Source organism: Syngnathoides biaculeatus, chromosome 11 (assembly GCF_019802595.1).
Source record: "Syngnathoides biaculeatus isolate LvHL_M chromosome 11, ASM1980259v1, whole genome shotgun sequence".
Classification (NCBI taxonomy): Eukaryota; Metazoa; Chordata; class Actinopteri; order Syngnathiformes; family Syngnathidae; genus Syngnathoides; species Syngnathoides biaculeatus.
In genome coordinates, this window is record NC_084650.1 from 23,342,738 (window position 1) to 23,366,293 (window position 23,556).

Sequence of the window (23,556 nt, forward strand, 5' to 3'; positions counted from 1 at the left end):
AAAACTAAAAAAAACTATTTTCATTTGAAGCCCAAAAGGAGCTTGAAAGCAAAAGCCCCATTCGTCTTTATTTGATGTCGAAAGAGGTCCCACATCTCATTGAGTCAACCCTATTTGGACTTTTCCCTCTTCAGACGGCAGGAAGTGACCTTTTGCCATTTTAGGCGCTCAACCTTTTGCCTCAGAGCCCAATCAATGACAACAAAGTGGCCGTCCCAGCGGGCTCGATATTTGATGTTAAGTGCTCCCTGATCCCGAACGTACTCGCACACACTGATTAGATTGAATGCTCTTTTTCTCTTTGTTCGCCTTGCGTCTGCAGCCTTAAGTCTCAAAGACGGCACCCGTGGACTTAAAACCCATTCGAACGCGACGTTCGACGTTTAAACGCGCCGCTGCAAACTTTCCAGCTTGACAAAGGTCACTAACGGTGTTCGTTTGCACACTCAAAGAAAAGGAGGGCAGTTTCCTTGCCATTATTGACTTTTTCAAAGGTTTTAACGAGAACCTTTATATTCATTAATTTCAACATCCAAAGGAACATTAGATAATTAAAAATGATAGAATCACACGACATAAATAAAACCTACAAAATGATGTCAGTGTATGCGATGCAGCAAAATCCTGCACAACACAATTACAGCTTTTGCCATAACAAAAACAAAAATGCTCAGTGGTAATTGACACTGCCGAAGAAGCAATAAAATATGCTTATTATTGACTGGCCTTGTAATGTGAAGTATTGTGCACGCATACTGTATCATATTGACAGCTGTATATAACATTTGTGACTCACGTTACTATTTGAGGCAAAACACACCGCAGCAATAAAAGAATACCTCGGTGATAAGTGGGCATTATTATCTTTGCGAAGTACTGGATAACCTTATACCGTGGGAGTGCTCATAATGTTGTGGAATATGAAGATGCTATGAATTAAATGTACAATTTGAGAATGGCATAAAGAGAAATGCAGTATAGGCTAGATCAAACAACCCGAGAGGTTGTTGTCGCCCCGTCTTCAGGCCTAATTGAGAATTGATTCTGCTGAGCAAAGCGTTGCTAATTCAACCTGCGTTGCATCAATCCGACGGGCGATTAATCGGGGCAAATAAAGTTGATCGGACAATTTAACTTTACCCATTTGGTTTCATTTGGCGGGTAGAAATTAAATTTGTGGGAAAAGGGATCAATGGCTGCGACTTCTTTTCCAAACATGCCAATTGTGTAACTTTAAAAAACAACCCGGTCGCGGCTTGGCATGGAGCCACCACGGTTGATGGATTCTTTGCTTATCACCTTCCCGTTCCCTCAGCATTTTAAAGAAGAACCTCGTATTGACAGAGAAAAACTATTCAGTCAGTCGCTTACCGAAACAAAACAACTCTATCATGTTTACATCTGCTCAAACAAAGTTATCTCCCTACCTATTGAAGAAAAGGAGGATGACGTTATGCTCACAGTGCTCACTAAGGGGTACGACTGTGATTTAACTTTTTTCACACGCTTTCAACCCTGCAGTTTATGCGGCGATGCAGGTAATTTGTGCATTTTTTCTCGCGGCCGCAAGGGGGCACTTGAGCGGAAAAGGTAAGAACGAGACAGGTGGAATATATGTGACAAGGACTTTTACTGGCCCTTTTAGCGCTGCGCTAGTGTGTTGCTGCTGTGTTACAGGCATGTCTCAGTGATATTTACCGGTAAGTTTTATTTTAACCGGCCCTGTTAGCGTTGGCGCGGCACTAATGTTAGCCCTAGTTTGAGCGCGGCGCTAGCGTTAGTGCCGTCTTTCTTTGTAAATATCTTGTGTTTTTAAAGTGGGTTTCAATGTGGGCACTTGAGGCTTTTACAGAGCTGCGGCGTATGTATGTACCAAATGGTATTTCCTTTACAAATGTACTCAGTGAAGCTTGTAACCAGGATCGCTTTGTAGGCCGGGAATTACGGTACATAGTGGGCTAGCAATTTTGTATGTGGACAGTATAGGTTATCCATTATTTTGTACCCACGATGTATCCCACGATGCAGCTTGAAAAGTAGCAATGATGGTGACCAGAAAATCAAATATAAGTACAATATAGACTACAGAGCTGCCACCGCACAAAAAAAAAATATGTAAACCCACTCATCCTTTATTCATTTCAAAGGGCAAGATGCTATGAGATGCGTGTTTTTCGATAGTGTCGTCACAGAATGAGTTAAACTGATATCTCACGGCTAATCGTGTTCATTGCGCTAACCTTCCATAGCGAAACTGGCTACCGTGTTTGTTTGTCATTTCAAACATGTACTGAACGTATTATGATGCAAGCGCTCTGCTGACCGAGTCCGTTAAATGCATTTGTAGCGAATCAATTGCCAGGCTGCTCGTTCCGACATACTGGTGTAAAGAGTGATCAGGTAACACTCGCTCTTTTACCTCTCAAGCTTGAGTCTTTGTGCAAGCATTCTCCAGTCGGCTCCGTTGGGACACGGCGCGTCCAAGCTGCTGCAGATCTTTTGCCTGATGAGGTACGGGATCTGAAAGGCGCTGGGCCCTGCGAGGGCAGTGACGTTCGTGTCCATTAGCAGGAACTCGGAGTCCACGGCTCGGGTGTCCTGCTCGTAAAAAAAACAATGACAACAAAGAGGAACACGCGTCTCATGAAAAAACAAACAAAAAAAACAACTCAACAATTGTAAAAGGACAAAGGCATCCTCCGGTGGAGCGCCTCAATGTTACCTTGGCAATGTTAAAGTCGAGGCCGAAGCTCTGTCCTTCGCCCTCCACCTGCCACACGCACAGCTGGCAGGTGAGCTCGCAGGTGGCGAGGCTGAGGCGCTCCAGAGAGAACGTGCAGTGCAGGTAGCGCTGGGAACCGTTCCAGATGTGGTAGAAGGGGATCTCCTGCAGCAAGAGCAAAAGCGTCACGCAAAACACACACTGCCGTGGAAGCATTTACAGGTATTCAATACCATTGATATCTAGCTTAAGGTCAGAGTACTAGTACTGTAAACTCTTTGTCCACATTGATGAAACAATTGAGCGCACAAGGACAACGACCAAGACACACAAGTATGAGTATCATCTTTTCCCATTACTACTGACACTTTTTTACAGATTCCTGTTTGGGCAGTTATTCAATAATTCTTGATATCCATCTTAAAGTCCACATACTATTGTAGTACTCAGAGTACTAACTAAAATTACTTTGTTTCTACTAACATATTTTCCAGTACCGCGTGACACACGAGCTCTGCTGCGAATAGCAACAATCCAAATGAAATTATCAAAATTAGCACGAAAAGATTCAACGACGGGAGCAAAAAAAAATGTGAGGATCTCACACAAGTCGTTCCTGTGCCTGTTCTAAAAATAGCTCACCACTGATGGGAAAATTCATGGACAGGCTTGCGCTGTATAACCACAATGCCTTGCTGCTAAAAATGACCCAGTAAAAGTTGTTTTTGGTATGGCATTTTAAGAGCGATAGAAACGCAGCAGTCTGCAGCCTCTCAAGAAAAAAAAAAGCCTCACTCCCCAAAGTTGTGTGTTCAGAGTGAGAAAGAAATAGCCACAAGCTTTTGCGCCTATACGAGCGAGACGTGGAAACATTTTGCTTACGTGGCCGACACACTAAGTCTGCGGAGACCAGAAGGGAAAACCTCCACCACTGTACCTTTAAATAGAAGTCAAACAAGCCTGAAAAACGTTGCGACAAGCAAACTTAAGCCCCGCCGGTTCCATTTGCCGAGGCAACAAATCCATAGTGTTGTTTGGAGAGGAGAGAAGAGGAGAGCGAAACCTTCAGCCACCAACATACATTGAATTAAGATGAAGCAAAAACTGTAACAAGCTTCTATACTGCCAAAGAGAGATTTATCCAACTGACAGATGTAAACATCTTTTGCTGCTTCAAAAATGGAATTTCTATGATTTGTCATTTCTAGATGCTGCTTTTAATTTTGGTCTCATGATAAAATTATGATTGACTATTAAGAGGGTAACACTTAAAATAAATAGAAATAAAGTGTTGCTTATTGATATTTGTCCATTTCGTATCTTGCTGAAGCAAACATGCATCTTTTGGGATTGGGGGGTGGGGGGGGGTTGTGGGATAGGGACAGAGACTGGACGTGTGAACCTTCAACTCTGTAGAAAAACTACTTGGACACTGTGCTGCCTAGTTTAAGTTTACTACAACCAGGCAAAATACAATGTGAATATTTCAAGACTATTTATTTATTTATTCAATTTCATTTATTTATTCATGCATTTATTTATTTAAATTTGGAGCAAAAAAATCCATACCAAGGTTAATCCCTGATCAATAATGAATTGAGAAGTGTTTCTTAAGATTGCCCCCGCCCCCACAAGTGTAGGCATACAGAGTAAGTCCTTGCGCAGTCTTAAAAAAAAAAAAAAAAAAAAAAAACAGCAACCAGGGTGTGTTTCCTAGAATGTGTTCAAAGGTGATGATTCCAACATCTTTTTCTCTGTTGCTCCATATTCACGGCTTGTACGCATATCCCCACAGATCATGGGGAATGAAAATAGAGAAAAGGGGGTTGGGGTGGGGTGTGGGGGGGGGGGAGATCAGTGCATTTCTTCACCCTCCCTCGAACAGTTGACGAGAACTGCGTTGAAGAGGCGCTCTGGGCGGCAGTACATGCAAATGCCCAACTAGGGGCGCTCTTTGCCAGGCAGACGGAAAGTACAGGGAAAAGGTGAACTACCCAAAAGTCTTCTTGGAACCCCCACGGGGACCAAAGGCCGTTTTCCCACTGCACCACTGTGAGGGAAGCGCTTCCAAATAAGCAGGCTTAGTCCGGAGGAAGATTTTGTTCTGGGTTCCAGGTTAGCGCTGTGCTTGCTTGGCACAACCTGGCTTTTCTCTCCAGGGACCTCGTGCAGCCATTTTCTAGTCCTCTTTGAAGTCGCTTCACTGGACCGCAGAGCAGGGAACATGGATGGCTCCCGGCGTCCAGGTTGTCAGCTTCCAGATATTTATTTGCCATTGCGTATTTCGAAGCTGCCTTTGAGGGTGCAGCAGCCGGGAGAATCAATGGGCTCGCAGCTCTGAGTTACTGCAGCGACTAAGCTGGAACGCGGCAGAATCAGCGAACAATAACGTGCACCCTTCAAGCGTCACAGACTAAAAAGGTTCTGTCAATTCAGCTCCAACTTGTGCATCATCCGGCTAAGGGAAAAAAAAAAAAACTTCAGCTGGGATCAGCTGAGGCCAAATAGAACAACCTGGGTATTCCCCCCCCCCCCCCCACTCCCAAAAATGTTTCAAAGGTGTTTTTTGTTTTGTTATAATTTCAGTTTGACCTTTTACGGACAATTTTTTTTAGTTTTTTGATGTTTTAATGTTTCACAGTAGGTTCTGTTTCTCATTCATAAAAATAAAGTGCATGATGAATTACACCTTGGTTATTCTTTTTTCATTTTATGGTCGTCTATATTCATCTTTTCTACCATTTATCCTCATTACGGTCGCAGATGATCTGGAGCCGATCCCGGCTGACTTTAGAGCGAGAAGCAGTGCGAGAGTCGGGCTGATCGCCAGCCAATCACAGGGCATGTAGTGTCTGTCTAGACACTCACAATTATGGCTAAGTACGATTTAGAGTTGCCATGACACCTAGCAAACATGTTTTTGAAATGTGGGAGGAACAAACTCACACTAGCCAAGGAGAATATGCAAACTCCACACAGGAATGTCAAAGCACATTGCAGGGATTTTTGCTTTGGACTAATATCGGTATTGTTTTATTCATGTCCAGACAGACAAGTCCACCTGATTAGTAATCACAAATGGGCCCAAATGTTGCCAAATCTTCAGTAAAGTGCTGCCGTGAGCGCCCGCTGCTCGACGAGGACCTCAACTGCAAAGTAATGTGTGCGTTCACGTCCACATCCACAAAAGTCAATAGATTTGTTGGTAGTTGATTTTTTGGGGGGGGGGAAAAAAAAAGCCTCAGAGAAGTTAGAAAGTTGCGAAATATTGTACATCATTATTTATTAGATCACCTTGGAAGTCCCAACAAATACTTCTCTCCATCCGTCTGTTTGGAACAAGCGCCCCCTAAATATGAGCCAAGGTGCCTTAATGTCCATTTTTCAAACTGGCCTTAAAATCATTTTTATTCTTTGGCTTTCAACTCAGACTCTGCAGTGTTTGTATTTGATTGTTTCTATTGCTTTTAACATTGCTATTAATCTCCTGTTATGATTTTCCCTTTTATACGTTTAATTTTTACATCATTGGTTGGTTGTTTTAAAGACCTCTATAAACTACACTGCATCGAGCTCTATTAAACGTCCTCGCTCGTGCCGGGATTCGGACCATCGAACCCCCTCGCCTCGGACCCGCGGCCTCGCGCCCCCCACCTGATAGCCGGCTAGCAGCTTGCTCCTCCAGTGGGCCTGGGGCATATCATGGATGGACAGGCGCAGGTTGTGGTAGCTGTCTTTGAAGAGCAGGATGTGAGGCTCGTCAATCAGCCGACCCCCGAGCTGCCGCTCCATCTGCATCACCTCCTGATGGGATCAAAACAAAGAAGAAGCGTTTTTATGTACACAGAGGACAAACCGTAAAGTCGACGCCCATTTATCGGAGGGATCTATTTCAAATCCACCCGCAATAGGTGACAAATGACCCAACTGCATACTTTGGACAAATGCAAAATTATTGAAGCCCACCTCTTAATGTATTCCTTAGCACCCGTTTTAAAGCTGGCTGATAAGAAATGGGAGCCTACCAACATCGCTAGCATCGCTTTGAGGAAATGAAAAGACAAAGTGTACTTTTTGTCCCTCCAAGATGGTTTAGTGTAAAAATGACATCAGTCAGACAGTGATGCCTCGGTTCTCGACCACAATCCATTCCCGACAACAGTTCGAGAAGTGATTTGTTCGAAAACCGCATTGATGTTTCCTATTAAAATGAATGGAAAAAAAAAACGTGTTCCAAGTCTAAAAAATTAGGCTTTTTAAATCATTTTTATTAGCTTTTTCTGATAATAAACTGCATAGTAGAAATACATGTATAGTTTAAATAATTCATATAATTAAATAATTTAATATATTTATTTTTTGCTTAAAACGTATGCTTTAGTAGTATGCTAGGCTGGGAGTGCATTGCCGTATCTGTAGCGAATTGACCCAAGCCTTGTCAACGTTTTTATGAAAAAAAAGTGCAGAATAACTTTACACAAGCAACTTGTCTTCTTTGGAGCCATGATTTGGGGTTAATACGGTAGTCCTCGATAAGAAGTAAGACAACACTCACTACCCGACCACGTATGTGTACAGAGCCTGCGTTATATAGAATAACAAAAGTGCACTGGTTGCACTGTGTGCATTATGTCATTTCAGTTTTTCTTTTTCGGGGGCGTGTTTGAATTGACAATAACAAAACGCATCGTGGGTGGGTCAACTGTTTGCGCCGCGCATGATGTTATTTCTGTGTTTTTTCGGCGGCGTGGGAATTCACAACAAAGCGTGTTGTGGGTCAGCTGATCTGGCTGCTGGCAACATGTTATTTCCGGGTTTTGTTGGGGGCGTTTCGAGTACCGATTTTCGTTCGAAAACGGAAGCAAAAAAATCTTGTTTGAAAACTGATTTGTTCAAAAACAGGGACATTCGAGAACAGAGGCTTTACTGTACAAGGAAATGTTTTATGTTCAAACACCAAAATGTTCTGCCAAACCATGTGCTTTTATCGAAAAAAATATCTGCTAGCTTCGTGCTAACAGATAGCTGAAAACACAGGAGATGGGCTAACAGAAACAGCATACATTAAGATTATTGTAAACCTTCAAACTACAGATACTGTCACAGAAGGCAGAACCAATACAGTCTTCAGGCAAGGTTATGCTTTGGAGGAACGATTATTACTCCAGCATTGTAGGGCACCTTCTCTGCATCTTCTTACTCTTAACTACATTGCATCTCCATCGAGTTGCATTGCATGTTGAGGCATAACATGATCGTTACAAAAACAGAATGCTGAGACCTCTAAATTCAGTTCTTCGCGTTGTGTGTGGAAAGTGTAATTATCGACTTGCTCCATACTATGTAAAATGACTAGATAATTCCTGTTGTGATTTGGCACTATAATATATGCTGTAAATGCTGACTTGCCTATATACTCTTAAAACACACACAAAAAAAAAAGTGGTTGCGGCGGGATCTTTTTTTTTTGCCATCTGCAATGCAGTGATAAAATGTGACCTTTCCAACTCACTCATCACAGCCAGAAACTTTGAAAAACCCACTACTTTTAAGATCGGACATCAATTGACCCGATTCTAAAAAGTGAGCAGTATTGTAAAATTATGCATCTTATAATTGGTCTCACTGTCTAGCACCAAAGGACAAATGTGAAAGACGTACACTCTCTAGCCACAACACAATTAGCTCGATTGCCCAGTGCAAAAGACCGAATGCAAGAAAAATCTGCCTATTGATGTTAGCAAATGATTGACATTTTCCACCTCCCACGCAAACAAAATGAAAAAACACCTCTGGAATATGCAACACTGTTTTATCGAATAACACAAACATATCCCCTAAAATACCATCCATCCATCCATTTTCTTCTCAGCTTATCCTCACGAGGGTCGCGGGCAGTGCTGGAGCCTATCCCAGCTGTCAATGGACAGGAGGTGGGGTACACCCTGAACTGGCCAATTGCAGGGCACATTGAGACAAACAACCACACTCACAATCACACCTAGGGTCAATTTAGAGTGTCCAATTAATGTTGCATGTTTTTGGAATGTGGGAGAAGAACATGCAAACTCCACACAAGCGGGTCCGGGATTGAACCGGGGACCTCAGAACTGCGAGGCCAACGCTTTACCAGCTGAGTCACCGCGCCGCCCCTAAAATACTAATATATATATATATATATATATATATTTTTTTTTTTTTATTGTAAGATTTTTTTTTTCCTTTAAGAAAAACTTACTCCAAAATATTGTGCTGTACAAAAACACACAGTGACAACATATGCACTCCACATAATGCCTCATATACTGTCCATCTTTATTGGTCTGAGGGCTCTATTGGCTGTTGGAAAACCATCTTAATGGTGTATCACCGCCACGAACCGATACTTTCAACTACAAGGAAACCAATATGAATTGACAGTGGCTGAATGTTCTGTCGTTTGCTGCCGGCATCTACTGGTGTGGGTCTGAAAGCACATCTGAGACCCTTTGCGTGTCTCTCCAGAAGGGGGTGGGGGTTGGCAAGCAGCGATTCATACATTGAAAAACAAGTCAAGGCACTGGGTATCACAAGCCATGACATTAATTCACCGATTTCAACCACTGGGGCACCTGGATCGGGACTCCCCCGTGGAAATGATCAGAACACTCCCGCCCCTGCCTCAGTTCCAGGCAGGAAAAACCCTGGAAAAAGAGGATGGTGTGCAGACGAACTGGAATAACATTGGTTGGGCCATGCTATGATGCCAGGAAACACATCATTAAAGTGGGGAATGCGAGTCATTTCTCTCTGCACAACACAGATTCAATTTGCCGCCCTCTTTCCCCAGTATGAACTGGCCCCATTCCAATCATAATAAGGAAGCTGTTAATTATATTTTCGAAATGTCTACCTGCTTTTGTGTCTTTGCATGCGTGCGCTCCTCGAATAAGCGCTTTTCAGCTCAGCCAGAGTGGGGAATTTTCGTGTTTGCTTTGTGCATTTCTAATTTCAATGTTTGCCTTGTGCTCAATCGCCTTGTTAACATGGTTTGTATTCCCCCTCGAGGGGAGCTACTCGCGCACACCAGCAATCCCAAGTCCTCCTTCTTTCGATGCAAAAATATATCGAATACGTACAGTCTATTGTTATGAATGTGACCAGCGGCAGGTACAGTACTGGTTGGGGGGGGGGGGGGTTCGTGATGATGACGGCCAGAAAGAGGACACCAAACAATTATTCAAGAGGTCTAATGGCTGAATAGCAGGGGGCAGAATATCCTCGTTAGAATTAAAAGCCCTCTGCTATTATGTGTCTTACACAGACAAAAGGCGCATTATGAAGGCTTCAAGAGAAGTCTAGTCAACACAGTTCTTAAGCACTCTTATTTGCTCAGCAGAATTAGCATTGCAAATCACGGCCGGCGGAATTTGATCAGGTCTCTGACCTACAGTAGATCTATAGGCCTGTTAGCAAGACAAGGAAGGCACGGAATGCCAATGACGCCGTTATCAGCATCTTGCTGAGAGGATGCATACTAACTCACCTGTCTAACGGTGTGTGTCAGGTGAATGGCTGATGCAGCAAGATTACGATCAAACAAGGCCCACAACGCGCCACTCTGAACCGGGATTTTTATTCAAGGACAACACGGCCCTTCACGTGTGTGACGGCGTCCTTGGTTAAAAAACAACCACGCTGGGCTTTTGTGTTGTACGGAGAAGCTTGGAAGCCTGGGAGTGTGCGTTTAAGAGTATTTTTGTGCCGGAACCAGCCTATGCATTGGACTGAGAGAATAATGGCTCTCTTTACGCTCCATTATCCTGGTAACAAATGACAGGGCGAGTGAGCTAATACAGTAAACGAGAAGCTAAATTTGACCGTATTATTTGCTCATTCTACAGGAGAGGAAAACAATGCAAGGCTTTTAATTAGTTGATCAAATCAGGCATTAATCACAAAGGCAGAGCCAAACAGAGCTCCCCCATTTGCTGAAGATAAGACACAGGGGCTCAGTTAAGTCACCCTGACCCCGTAGTGCGACTGTGGCAACATTAAGATGCATGAGATGGGCGGCAAGTTCATATACCGCAGGAGAAGCGCTCCTTTTGTTCTGACGGAATCTGAGATAGGGCCAAGGGTGTGTGTGAGGACTGCGAATTTTGGAATCCGGCAGAGGCGAGACCACCCCCTGACATTCAATGAGGTTGGCTAAGGAGGGAGATGGAGTGAAAAGGGGAGAGAGACACAGGCAGCTTAACATTTGTGTCTCGGGGTCACCGGAGTGGCCAGCTTTAGCAGGAGAGATAACAGGATTACTGCAATCATGGCCACAGTATTCTATGACTTCAACCCCCCGCCCTTCATCCCACGCTCAGCCTTCCTCTCATCGTCTTGGCTCGGACCAGAGCCGGGACTGAGATGGACTGGGGCCTGCCTCCGTTGGGGAACAAGAGACACTCATACGGCTAATCTCTTCAGGCCGGTGCTGACAGAAAGAGGTTAGCTGCTGCTGCAAAGTCTCTCTCTCTCTCTCTCTCTCTCTCTCTCTCTCTCTCTGTTTCTCTCTCTCTCTCTCTCTCTCTCGCGGTGCGGATGCAGAAAAGGGCAGCTCTAAAAACAAATCAAGGCTATATATGCCAAAAGGCGCTGGGTTGAAAGCTCGGGATTAAAATATTGCTCTCGCCTCACAGCAAGCACTTTCTGACATCTGTATTGTTGTGTGTAATAAAGTGATTGACCTAACAAACTCGGACGGATTAGAAGCAGCGTTTGATCAGTTATTTGGTCAAGCTTGGCCATCAGAGACAGAGGGACAAATAGTCAGCCTTTTAACTTTAAATCCTGGCCCCTCCCCTTTTGTAGCCGCCTCACGGTAATCCACTTTCATAGTTTTGACAGGAAATGCATTTGTCGCTATAGAAAATGCCTGACAATGCGGGCTCGATAAATGAGTGTTTGTCAGGAGGACTTTTCCTCCCATGAGTGGCCGTGCACGCTACAGTCAACTCTGACTAGTAACTACAAATACAAGGGACTTGTCTTCTCACTGTTAAATGTTGTAGTCGTATTTAGCCACACATTCTGCCTGATAACTCACAGAATACGTGAACACTAAACGATATGTTAAAAAAAAAAAAAATCTCAGCCACTTATTTGAACATATTGCCAATCATTTTCTTTTGACGAGATCTGCTGAAAGATTGCAACTGTGGTGGAAGAAAGTCACTATCTCAAGCTCAAACTAGCCAGTAAATTATTGCAAAATCATTTAAATGGGGGGGGGGGGACCCTGCTCGAGGTTAAACTGCATACAAAAGAACACGGTGAGCCATCAGTTTAAGACATCTGTTAAACAAGCATTATTTTATACTGGAGCATCCATTTTTACGATCTGAAGACAATGAGACAATGAGCAGAGCACATTAAACTCATTACATGAATATTGATTCAAGTGTAAATTCTGGGCACTAATACAAAAAGGAGTTCACACAAATGCAGTATATCTTACATTAGAACACATGCAGATGGCGAGCAGTAGAAACAGAAACTGCATTTATTAACTAAGCGAGATGAAATCTTTGCTTCTTTTCAATGAAAAACTTGCTCTTGCTTGGCTCTCATTAGATAATGATTAAGAAAGCAAACCAAACGACCAGAAAACGCTGCTGAAATTTCATTGTACTCATGAATGCGTACCCGGTGGCCATCTATGACGATGGATCACCACAGTAGAAGGGGGAAAAAAAAAGAATGCAGTGGCCCTTCAATACCTGGCAGCACTGGCAACAATGAGAGCATGTAAAGCAACAACATTAACATTAAACTTGAAAGCACCATTTACGTACATCAAAACATCTGGAGGGTATGCTGGATGATATTAATAATTATTATGTCTTTGCAACCCTGGATGGCTACTCTACAGTAAGTGGTACCGGTGGAAAATCATCGATACCACTTCAGGCTTCGTGAGCATGCACGCTCACCAACATGTTCAGATGGAAGGTAAAAGCATACCATCCCACTTCTGTTTAGTTGGTTGCATATAAAATGAGAGAGGAAAAAAACTATACACAAGATATTGCATGTAAATGTTAAGTAGCGCTAATGTTTATAGGCTCAACAAGGGTACTGTATGTGCATTTTTAAGATCAAACCTACCCAGGAGCACGACTCTAGGCAACAATTGCGTATTAGGGAATAGGAAGCTTAAATGTACGGTTCAATAGGAATCATCTTGTCTAGGGAGAGCAAGTGTACCGTTGCCGAGATTGAATTCATTTTTATGTTCCTTTGCTTACCATAACTGGTTGACTTTAAAACAGATCACGCAACATTTGTTACCCGCAGGGCCTGTTGTAACTGTACTCCTCGGAACCGCAAACACGTGGATGATTTTACAATGATGTAAATTGGGACGGAGACAAAGATACGGCAGAGGTCCACCGAGCCCAACAAGTGTCCGGCTTGTGTGCTGGGAAGACGATGCCTGAAAAGGAAATCCTGTTCAATTCTAATCCTATGGGTAAAGATCTCCCTGCGGGTGTTGGATGGTCACCACCCTACTTGGCTCCTTCACAAGTGGGCTGTAAAAAAACTACTTGACAAGGGGTTGTAATCTCAAACATTATTTTGCAAGTTTCATATACTTTAATAAACAATAACGGTAAAGAATATGGGTCATTGAATTGTACTAATCTGAGTATTTTTTTATTTGGGAGTTGTTTTCCATCAAACCCCCCCACCCCCACAAAAAAAATTCCAGGGTCATCTTTTTCTAACATTTAACACCCAAATGTCTTTACTGTCTGGTGTCTGAAATGAAGTTTTAGAATTTGAAACATTTTCTGAAGATGCCAACTATATTTTGGGATACTCGACTTAGGACTTTTCTCTTATTGGTTAATATGCCTTTTCCTTGAAAACTAACATCTTTTTCTGCTCAGAATTTCTTAGATTTGGTTCTTTTACAAACAGTCCAGACGTTTTTACCATCAATGCCATTGGAGAGAGCCTCATTATGTTGTTGCAATACACCAGAGGGATCTGAGACCTCAAATGCCAGAATGAGGCAGCCATTTTGCACTCACACAAATGCAGACAGCAAAATAAAGAGTGCTATTTCTGACATAAGAATTAATATGTACGAATCTGTGAAAGTGCCAGAACTATTGCACGTCTTCATTATTGCAATTATAAGAAAACTAAAGTGTAATGGGTTTAATGAGCAGTTTGGATCATTTGTGCATTCGTGTCCGCAGAGTTTGAAAGGCAACATGCAAATTGTGCCACTCACACAATCTCTGTGAAGCTGCTCACATCTATATTGTTATACAAATGTGTAATACATTCAGTGGGCCACCACCATTCACTCTGCCAAAAAGGAATTCCTTTTAAAATGGTCAACCATCAATATCATTTTTGAAAAGACTACTTTAAACGTGGCTGGACCAGCACGGGGGACCATTACCCATATAAAACAAATGCAGCCAAAAAAGCAAAAAAAAAAAAAAAAAAATGGAATTATCCTTTTTTTTTGGCTACCGTAATTTGATCTAATGATTTAAAAGTGACCCATATCGTTCACAACACATTGTTTACTTCACAACGACAGCTGTCAGGTAGTAAATACAACAGGTATCTGAGCTAAATATAAGATAAAGCAGGTGGGCAATTTAATTAGAAGCTCGTTGGAGGTCTATCTCTGGAGTGCGTCGGTAGGAGGTTCACTCCAGGTGTTCAACGAGTGGTGGGATGGCACAACATCAGCGAAGCAAGCGGCGATCAGCCGAGTGCACGGTGAGGGCAGGCCCCCGACGCTACTCACGCCTCCTCTTCTGCCGTGCCAGCCTCGGCCGGCTGGGCCCATCAAGAGCAGGACGGGCATTAAATATTAATGTAATTGGTCTCGGCAGAGCCCTGGTAACATACGTCGCGCCTCGGATGGAAATGTCACCGCTTCCCCAGAGCCCTTGTGCACTTAGGATCAAACAGCAGAACCTTGCTTCTAATATGCTGTAATTGGGAGATAAAAGATTGCACGCTTCAGCGCGCCGGCGTGTGCTGGATGTATGGATGCGCGCGTGTTTACGGAGGCACTGACGCAAGCTTGTCAGAGCAGCCAGTGTTGAGCCTTGAGAGGAAACGTCAGCCTCTCTTTTCATTCTCGTGCTCTTCCTGTCAAAGAGTAGGCAGCAGGAAAGGAACAGCATCTCTTTTTCAGAAGTTCTCATCTGCCATCGGGAGTATGTGCTGTTTAATGACAGGGGAAGTCAGCTTGCTGTCTGGAAAACTAAGTGCGGTGCCCTGGCAGACGGCAAATGCTGCAATTTTACCCGCGTGGCGATGGGGAGCAACTCTTCATCAGCACCATTCTTGCTTCGCCACCCACACCGAACCCCTGCTACTTTAGCACCGATACACAAAACAATTAGCAGCAGCCGTGCTAGAAGTCTAATCATAAATGGTGCATTTTAAAGACAGTGATTAGTGATTAGGCTGAACTCTCCTGGGAAGTTTAATCTCCACTCAAAGTGGTTAATGTACTTGCTAAATGAACTGTTCCCTCCATAATAGCATCAAAAGCGGTGTGAAGTCGAGATTAGTAAACAGTGTGGGCCACATTCTAAATCACAGACTAAAAAGTACAGAACCCTGGAGGAGCTGTGGCTTACCACAGGGCCAGGTTGTGTGAGAGATGGCGAGCGAATGCACTCAAAGGCGTCGGGGGAGCTGCAGAACACGGCGGCACGAGTGCTGGAGTCAACAAGCTCCCGAGTCCTTTTCCCGCCTCGGAGAGTGGAGGGAGGGGGACGCAAACGAGATACGAGCAGACAGAGAGACCCAAAAAAAAATGGGAAAAGTTTTGCGCGCAGCAGCAATTTTCCCCACACGGGGCACGGGAGGTCGATTTAAGAGTCAGACTGCAGGCAAACTCAGTGGTAACATGAATATGCAACTACAAACTGATCATTACTGCTGTTTTGATAACATGCAAAGTCAAAATAATCTCTGTGGAGCGCAGGATCCATAACACAGGCCTTTCACAACTTTGCACAATCTGGACTCCCCCAAAAAAGTTGTGTCATTGCCAATAAAAACAGTGAGAGAATAATTCACTTTTGACTACAGTGCAGAAAATATTGTGAATGTCAGTGACCTTCAATATTTCAGGTGGCACTGAACATAGGAAACTATCAGAGCACACAGAAATGCTTTAGAAAATGTCAGCAGAAATATATTGCGGCATTCACAAATGTTCACGATGTGCTTGACTCCATCACGTAAAATGGAGAGACTTCGAGAAATGTCACAATTCGGCTGGGATGTAATTGGCTTTGTGTAATAATACACAAATAGTGGACTGCGGTCGGATAAGTCAAATGTTTTCTGTTGCAAGGCATCAATGTCATGCCCCGGAAAATCACCTTCAAGACCAATCGCTCCATGTGATGTGGAAGATGGTGCTAGTGCAGTACCTCATTGCACCATGAGGAACTTGTGGGCCAGCAAATAACGGCGAGCAAAAATGGTTAAAAATGGTATCTGTGAACTTGAAAAAAAAAAAAAAAAAAGATAGTGGCAAACAAGAATATTTTCCAATCAAAAGCGACATTTATCAAAACTCTAAATCCCCCAAAAACCTGTTGTGTCATTTGGAAAACATGTCTGGAAAACTGTGCCTTGAAAGCTGCACAAAAGCATCAGTATGATATGATGAATCGTCAACTCAACCTTGTGAGATTTCCGGGTAAGTAAGCATTTCATAGATTCACTCAAATAAGGCGTGCTTTGCCTCTTTTGGGGACCAGAAGTGAAGACGACAAATACATCAGAAATTAACACATGGCTTATATGGGAAAGTGATCGTGGTCTCCAGTATTTCCTGGCCGCTCACAAGCACAGCGAGAGAGTAAGATTTGTTTCCTAGGCCTGATGTACGTCGATGCTCTTGTAAAGTAATATTTACATTCTGCATAAATTCTGTGTTTAGATCTGTCCATTGTAGTAGATGTTATTGGAAAATTGTCATTTCTACTGTACTGGGAAAAAAAACCAATGACATTATTCGTGATTGCAGCATCAAGGTCAATTCTTATCACATTGTCAATTAAAAAACATAATGAAGCCATGCAATCTCTGATTGGTACACAAAGGTATTACTTAGTTGTCAGTAATTTCCATCCTCCAACTAAATAAAGCCTGTGCTAAACTGCTCTCTCATCAGGTCCACATCCAAAGAGCCCCCCCCCCTTGTTTATGCCCCAACTGCCGCCCATAGATTTGGCCGGCGGACAATGAGGTCACCCATTACAGCCAGCAGAAGTGGACTTGAGTGGGAAATGGTACTTGTGACTGTGGGTGGTGTCAGATGAAGAGGAGTGGGCCGGCGAGAGCGCGAGCCTGGCCGTTGTTAGGAGAAGACTGGGACAGGCTCTCCTTTTAATATACTAATTAACCATGCAAATGAAATCTTAACCGACTACTCAGCGGCAGCTCCCGGGGGAGGGAGGAAAGCATTAGCACTTGATTAAACCACGTCCGCACGGAGGCCAGGAAGGAGAGGAGAAATACGGAGGTGAACAAAGTGAAGGAAACCACGATCGCCTGCAGCAGCTGAGCGGCACACTCGCGATGACTGCGGAGCGTTATTAACCACTACCTATGCGTTGTTTCACATCCACAACTCACACGCTGGCAACTCCACATAGTTTAATCGTCGTTCCATTGCCTGCGGCTACGTCTAATGAATTCACTTGAAGGGAGGGCTATCATAACTAGGAATGCATCATCATAGACGACAACAATTCGTTTATGATTCTCTATGTGTACTATAAATGAAAAACAATCTGGCTACAGTAATATGGTCTGCAACACTTTCTATCGAGTTCCTTGCATGATTGATTGGTTTTGCTTTATTCTCAGATAAACACATTTTCGTCTTGTATATGTGGTTGACTGCTTGCCTTGTTCAATAAGAGTGCATGGGTGACCACGACACCTTTTTTCCCCCACCTTACCCGAGCCGCAGCGTATGTGACACTTGCAACTAGACCAAATGTCAACACCAAAATGAGAAAAATTAACAAATGGACACTTGTTACTCAAGGTGTATAATCTATGTAGAGCGATTATCTCATAATCAGTATTCAGTACCAAATTAATTTGCCGAGTTATAATCTGGGCCTGTTCAATTGAACATAACACAATTACTTTGATGTATGAATGGCAACAGGTGGAAAATCAAGTAATTTTATTAGTAGCAAAGATTTTTTCTTCTTCTTCTGGATGTTGTTTTCAAACAACTTAGAAAAATGTAAAACCACAGCACTTGGTCATAATGTCATATTTTAACAACAAAATGGCTCGGGACTGGATTTCTGGCCCATTTTTGGGGGCGGGGAAGCACCCCTCAAATAAATCTTAGAACCCCAACAAAACAGGCCCCTTCCTCGATATCACAGTTGTCAAAGTAGTGGCTGGGGGGCCAGATCTGGCCTGCCACATGATTTTATGTGGCCCGCAAAGCCAAATTTAGGGTGTCAATTTCCATGATTCTTGTAAAAATCTGTACCAAAATTTCAAATTGTCATATAAGTGATAAAGTTGAGATATTACAAGCATTTTTTGTTACCAAATATGAATAGTTGAAAACCCTTGATTTCTGATTCCAGAACTAGTTCATAAATTGATGACGTAAATACGATGAGATTACATATTTTTGTTCCACAGTCATAACGGCCCTCTGAGGGAAACCGGAACAACAATGTAGCCCGTGAGAAAAATGAGTTTGACACCCCTGCTCTAGACGAACAAAAAAGCATAATTTGTAGTACTGTAAATATTTTTAACCTGATCATTTTCAGTGGAGCACGTGATGATCTCTCACAGCAGATTAAATGGTGTATAGGAATCAGTTCTTGAAACCTGTTCCTGTACAAGAATTAACTAAATGAGTACTGCAAATTAAGATGGTACACTTAGTGACACTTTGACCCTGGAAGAAATGACCTCATTTCATAAAATGTAAGCAAAAAGTCAACCAACTGATGATCAACTAATGAACAGGTGACATCACAGCGTACCTTGAAGACATCCTGCGTGTCGTCCATGCAGTAGACCCTGATGTTGTACTCCAGCGTGGAGCAGTAGGCGTCGGAAAAGAGCACCAGCCTCAAGCGCTTGGCAGCGCCCATGTGGAGAGACTCTCCCACCAAGGCGAAGGTGCCCAGCTGCTCGGAAAACAGCTGGCACGTCTCGGCCTCCAGCTGGCAGTAATAGGGATCAGACGCCAGCTCCTCCCCCATTAACAGGACGTCCTGTAGGAGGTGAAGAGTACAAAAGGAAGGTATGAATGAAAGATCAAGCAGCAGTTTCATGTAAGGGATGAGGGTGTTGTTCTGGGGGACTTTGGTGAGATTAAGGTGCTTAATTTAATGTCACGTTAGATATAAAATATTCTATACACCCCTGTTCAAATGGCAGGTTTTCCCCATTTATGATCTAAAACCTGTAAACCTCCACTGAAAAAAAGAGAGGGGTTAGTGAAAATAAACAACTCGAGATAGTGTGGTTACACGTGAAAAAAAGTCTTTAAAAGCCGACTACAACAGCTAAACATTATCTGGGCTTAACCAGAAGCAATTTAGATGCTGGCAGGTATTTTACATACGTTTGAATGTGATTTTGAACAAATTCTGACCTTTTTGACTTTTAATGGTTCAAAAAAGTGTTTTGAAATGATCCATCTTGCTCTCAAGTTTCTAAACCAGGCATTTGAACACAGGCGTGTAATCATTTTATTTTGGACTGTGTTGGGTTGCCTCAAACGCCCATTGCAGTACATTTACACAGAATGGAGACACGTATCCGATAGAACAGCACCAATAGAACAGATGGGTGCAGCAAAAAGGTTTGGTAAAAATATTGGATTATTGACATTTTGAAGTTCGTTAATAGTACAGAAAACAATTCCCTGTACAAAATAGTACTGTTGCCGTATCACAAGGAGTGATAAAAAGACGACAGCTGTACAAGAATTAACTGCTACTTATTTTCCAATGAGAACGCGGACAGATTTTAAAATGTCAGCATGGCAGATGTGCCACAACAGCATCTCCTGTAATAATGACGGGAGACAAAAAAAAAAAAAATAAATAAAAATAAAAGCACCAGGGATCAGAACTAGGTTTATGAGACAACACTACTGTCCCTATGCTAATTTGATGGGGACAAATTGGACTCGAGGTGACAATATTTTCTCTGGAACCTCCATCATCCAGTTGTCTGTCTCTTCCCATTGGCCACATCAGGCTGAGGGGAGCATTAATGGCTGCCAAACCGTCTGATTTATGGAACCGCACACCATCTAGATCAATGGAATTAGTATTGACACAATTCATTTGCTATGCACCCACAATAGAGTCTCACTTTTTCATCATTTTAATATTTCCTAGAGGTGTGGGACGGCTCAATTACTGCTCACTCTAGGAGCAATTCATTTCCCTTATGCCTGCTTCTGGATCCATTTCCTCTATCGTTCCTTCCTCCCGCTTGAAATTGCTGAAACTACACTCCCCTCTCTCTCTTTGTCAACTTTCCTCCAATGGGGATCATGTAGTTCGGCTAAACTTGGTTTAATTGATCAGGAAAAGTGCAGGTCAAACGCCTGCCTCAGACAGACCAATCCATTCCACAGACAGCCCGCTGCTACCACACGTGGCGAAGGTGAATTATTCATGCACAGTAGTGTATTTAAAAAAAAAAAAAAAAAAGAGAGGGTCTACTAAAAACCAGAATCCCACCATGCAGTCTTTCTGATCTTTGGATGGTTGAGATGGGTTTAAAGGCTCAAACCAGGTAACAGGTGTTTATAGATGCTCAAAAGTTCTCGCCAAGTTCGTCCTCTAATTTCAGATTTCTTGGCTAGAGACGCGGGGAGGGAGCTCCACCTCTAACTGTAATTACAAGCAGAAATAGCCAAGAAGGACTAAAAGTACTTTGAAGAAAGTAATTTCTGAGAAACACGTTGCCTGGCAACTACTGAACTGCATAGAGATGTTGTGTAAAAGCTTTTGTTCGGGCGCAACAAGAAAACTTTCTTGTGGTCAAGTGTTGGGTCTGATCAGACAGCAGATGATACTGCACCAGGTCAGAGAGTCCGTGGGCCTAACGGTTGCCGTCATTGTGCCATCTCACCTCCCAAGCACCATCGTAAGTCTGCTTCTTGAGGCGGACGGCCCAGTTGTCAAGGCAGGAGTCAGAGCAGTGGTCCATGCTCAGGATAACGGGACGGCTCAGGACCACGCCCGGAGGTCCACAACTCACAACAGGGCTGAGCAGGGTTTGGCAGCCAGCCAGAGGTAACCTACACCGATCGAGAGAGAAAAGGCCATGAAGCGTAATGAAGAGCGCACAGCGGAGTTATTAGTGGGAATGTACGGGTCTCTTTAAGGAAGCATGCGTCAATGTCACCTCTGCAAATTAGCCGGTTGCATAATGAAGGTTGTGAATTGTCGCACACGCTGAGTATGCTAGTGACTATCGACCTTAGAACAGATTTAAAGCAGTCTTTACAAACAATTTGACAAACTACGGTTACTTTGTTGACTTACATCCCTCCTATACAGTGCTGGCATAGACTCTATAAAGACTTTCCTGATGGAACAGACAGTTGGAGATCAAAACAAACAGGCAGAGCTTAAGAGACCCACCTTAAATCCTCTTTTTTCTGAACGGTGAGATAAATCTCATAGATCTTGCCTCTGGGGATGGCCTCAGGAGGAATAAGCAGACTGATTCCTAATGCAAATAACAAAAAGGTAGAGAGAGAGAGAGAGAGAGAGAGAGAGAGAGAAGAGAGAGAGAGAGAGAGAGAGAGGTAGTGAGAGGGAGGCTGAACAGCTCTTTTCTCGTCTCACCCAGAGTGGGTGAGGCTCGATAAAACAGCAAAACAAATTCAACGTGAAGGTCATAAGCAGTCTGAGCCGGGTACAGTAGATGCAAATCTTTGCACCGGTAGCCGGGGTGGCGCACCTGTCATCTGGCGGACAATTAGCAGAGACAAAAGCATGCGCTGCATTGCACTTGTAATGTGTTCTGCCTGCTGCAAAGTAGATAACTAAGACCAAGGAACAGAATACTCCAGGAGAGTCCCTGCATCCCCACGAGAGTGGAAATGCACCTCAGACGAAAAAGAAAGCACCGCTGAGGTCGTTTGCGCGCTGTGGCATTGTGATGCCACAATTCCCCACTTAGGATTCTATTTAAAGCGTTGTACAAAAATGTGACACAATAGCGTGAGGGTTGCAAAAAGGCTTATTATCTGTTGAATCAGGTGAGTCGGCTTTAAATGCTCGGAGCCTTGTCGGGATCTATAAACTCCAATCTCCCGTGCGCCTCAAATGAAATGAGCTCCGGCAAAAATAGGTTAAAGAATTATACGGCTGTGCTCTGACTCAGTACATCCAAGTGTAAATTGTGTTTTTGTGTCCCACACAGAGATGATGCATTGTATAGCCCACCTGGCTTTATGGCTTTAAGTTAACCCATGAATAAAACATAGAGCGGAAACAAGCGCACCCTGAGCGCAACCCTCCATAGAGGCTTTAAGGTTTGTCACTTGTAAAAGCAAAGAGTGAGCAGCTCAAGAGTTACCATCCTAATAGATAAAAGGAAAGCATTTTTCTTTCAGGGGCTATATGAGCACAACAATTTAATTTACCAGTGATCGACACGTGGAAAGATGAAATTATCCACGCTAAATTAAAATTAATGCCAAATATGCATCCTGAATGTGATTCGGATGGCACGAAGCAGTCACAAACAAGAAGAATGACCCGAGATATGACCTGTTTTGCCCATAAAAGAAAATGACATTTCATGAAAAACATCGCTGCAACAACACCGAGCCATTAGAGATGGGCATTCTTCCCAACAGGTCATTTATTATAAATAATAAACAATAAGAATAGCTTGGCTGGTGATTAATCACAATTTGAGGCGAAGCTGGGTGCACTACGGAGGTGCTTTTGTTTCAGTCTAAGAGGACACAATATACAGTATAAAGCACTGATAAGTTTCCTCATAGTTGTTCAAGAAAATTTAGTCAAATATCCATCATTAATAGCCATTTTAGATGTATAGAGTTCAGAAAAATGATATGGAAAGTAGGAATAAGCGCCATGGCTATTTTAGAATCTTTAGTGGACTTTGCCTGTGCATTTAGCACATATAGTACTTGTATCCCAGCTTGTGATTAAGTGACTGAAAGTACTAACTGGAATCATTTGTTCCCAGTTTTATTATTAGACTCAGAGTACATTTCATTTGGTACAAAGTCTTCATTATTCTGTTAAAGAGAATGTTCAGCGCTGCGATAATAGGCTAATCATGCGCCGCAGCATGGTCTTTGGCCTTTAAAGGTTGCAAATAAGATTGATAAAAGAAATGACCGTAAAAAAAAAACAACCCAAAACAAACGAGTACAGAGTTTAAGCAGCAGTTTATCTTTGCTACCAAATAGACATTTATTCACGCATTTTATATGGAGCCCATCCACATTTGTGAGCTGGAGACTATTCCAGCTGACTTTGGGCAAGTGGTGGGGTGAAGCTTGGACTGGTTGCCCGCCAAAAAAATGAACACTTCATCTCGTTATCTTTCCTTTCAGTTTGATGAAGTCATTACTGCCTTAAGTTTGAAGGGCAAGACGCCAAAGAAAAAGATGTACTTCCACATGGATGTCATGTTGTCCAGATGGAAATTTCCCAGACACACAACAAAAAGGACAGATGGAAAGACAAAACAAAAGATAGATATAGTAGACAAGATGATAGACAGTCAGATAGCGAGCT

The 23,556-nt window shown here is 43.0% G+C and overlaps 1 protein-coding gene across 3 annotated transcripts in view; it reads right to left on the reverse strand.

Annotated features, from left to right (window-relative positions):
* unc5a (unc-5 netrin receptor A) overlaps window positions 1-23,556 on the reverse strand; it is a 179,612-nt gene that overhangs the window by 2,694 nt on the left and 153,362 nt on the right. For all 3 annotated transcript variants that reach the window (XM_061835227.1, XM_061835228.1, XM_061835226.1), the window contains 6 exons: window positions 21,415-21,502; window positions 20,900-21,068; window positions 18,787-19,020; window positions 6,377-6,526; window positions 2,723-2,887; window positions 2,420-2,598 (listed from right to left, as the gene is read on the reverse strand). In XM_061835227.1, the coding sequence (XP_061691211.1) occupies window positions 2,420-2,598; window positions 2,723-2,887; window positions 6,377-6,526; window positions 18,787-19,020; window positions 20,900-21,068; window positions 21,415-21,502 (985 nt within the window). The remainder of the gene's footprint in view (window positions 1-2,419; window positions 2,599-2,722; window positions 2,888-6,376; window positions 6,527-18,786; window positions 19,021-20,899; window positions 21,069-21,414; window positions 21,503-23,556) is intronic.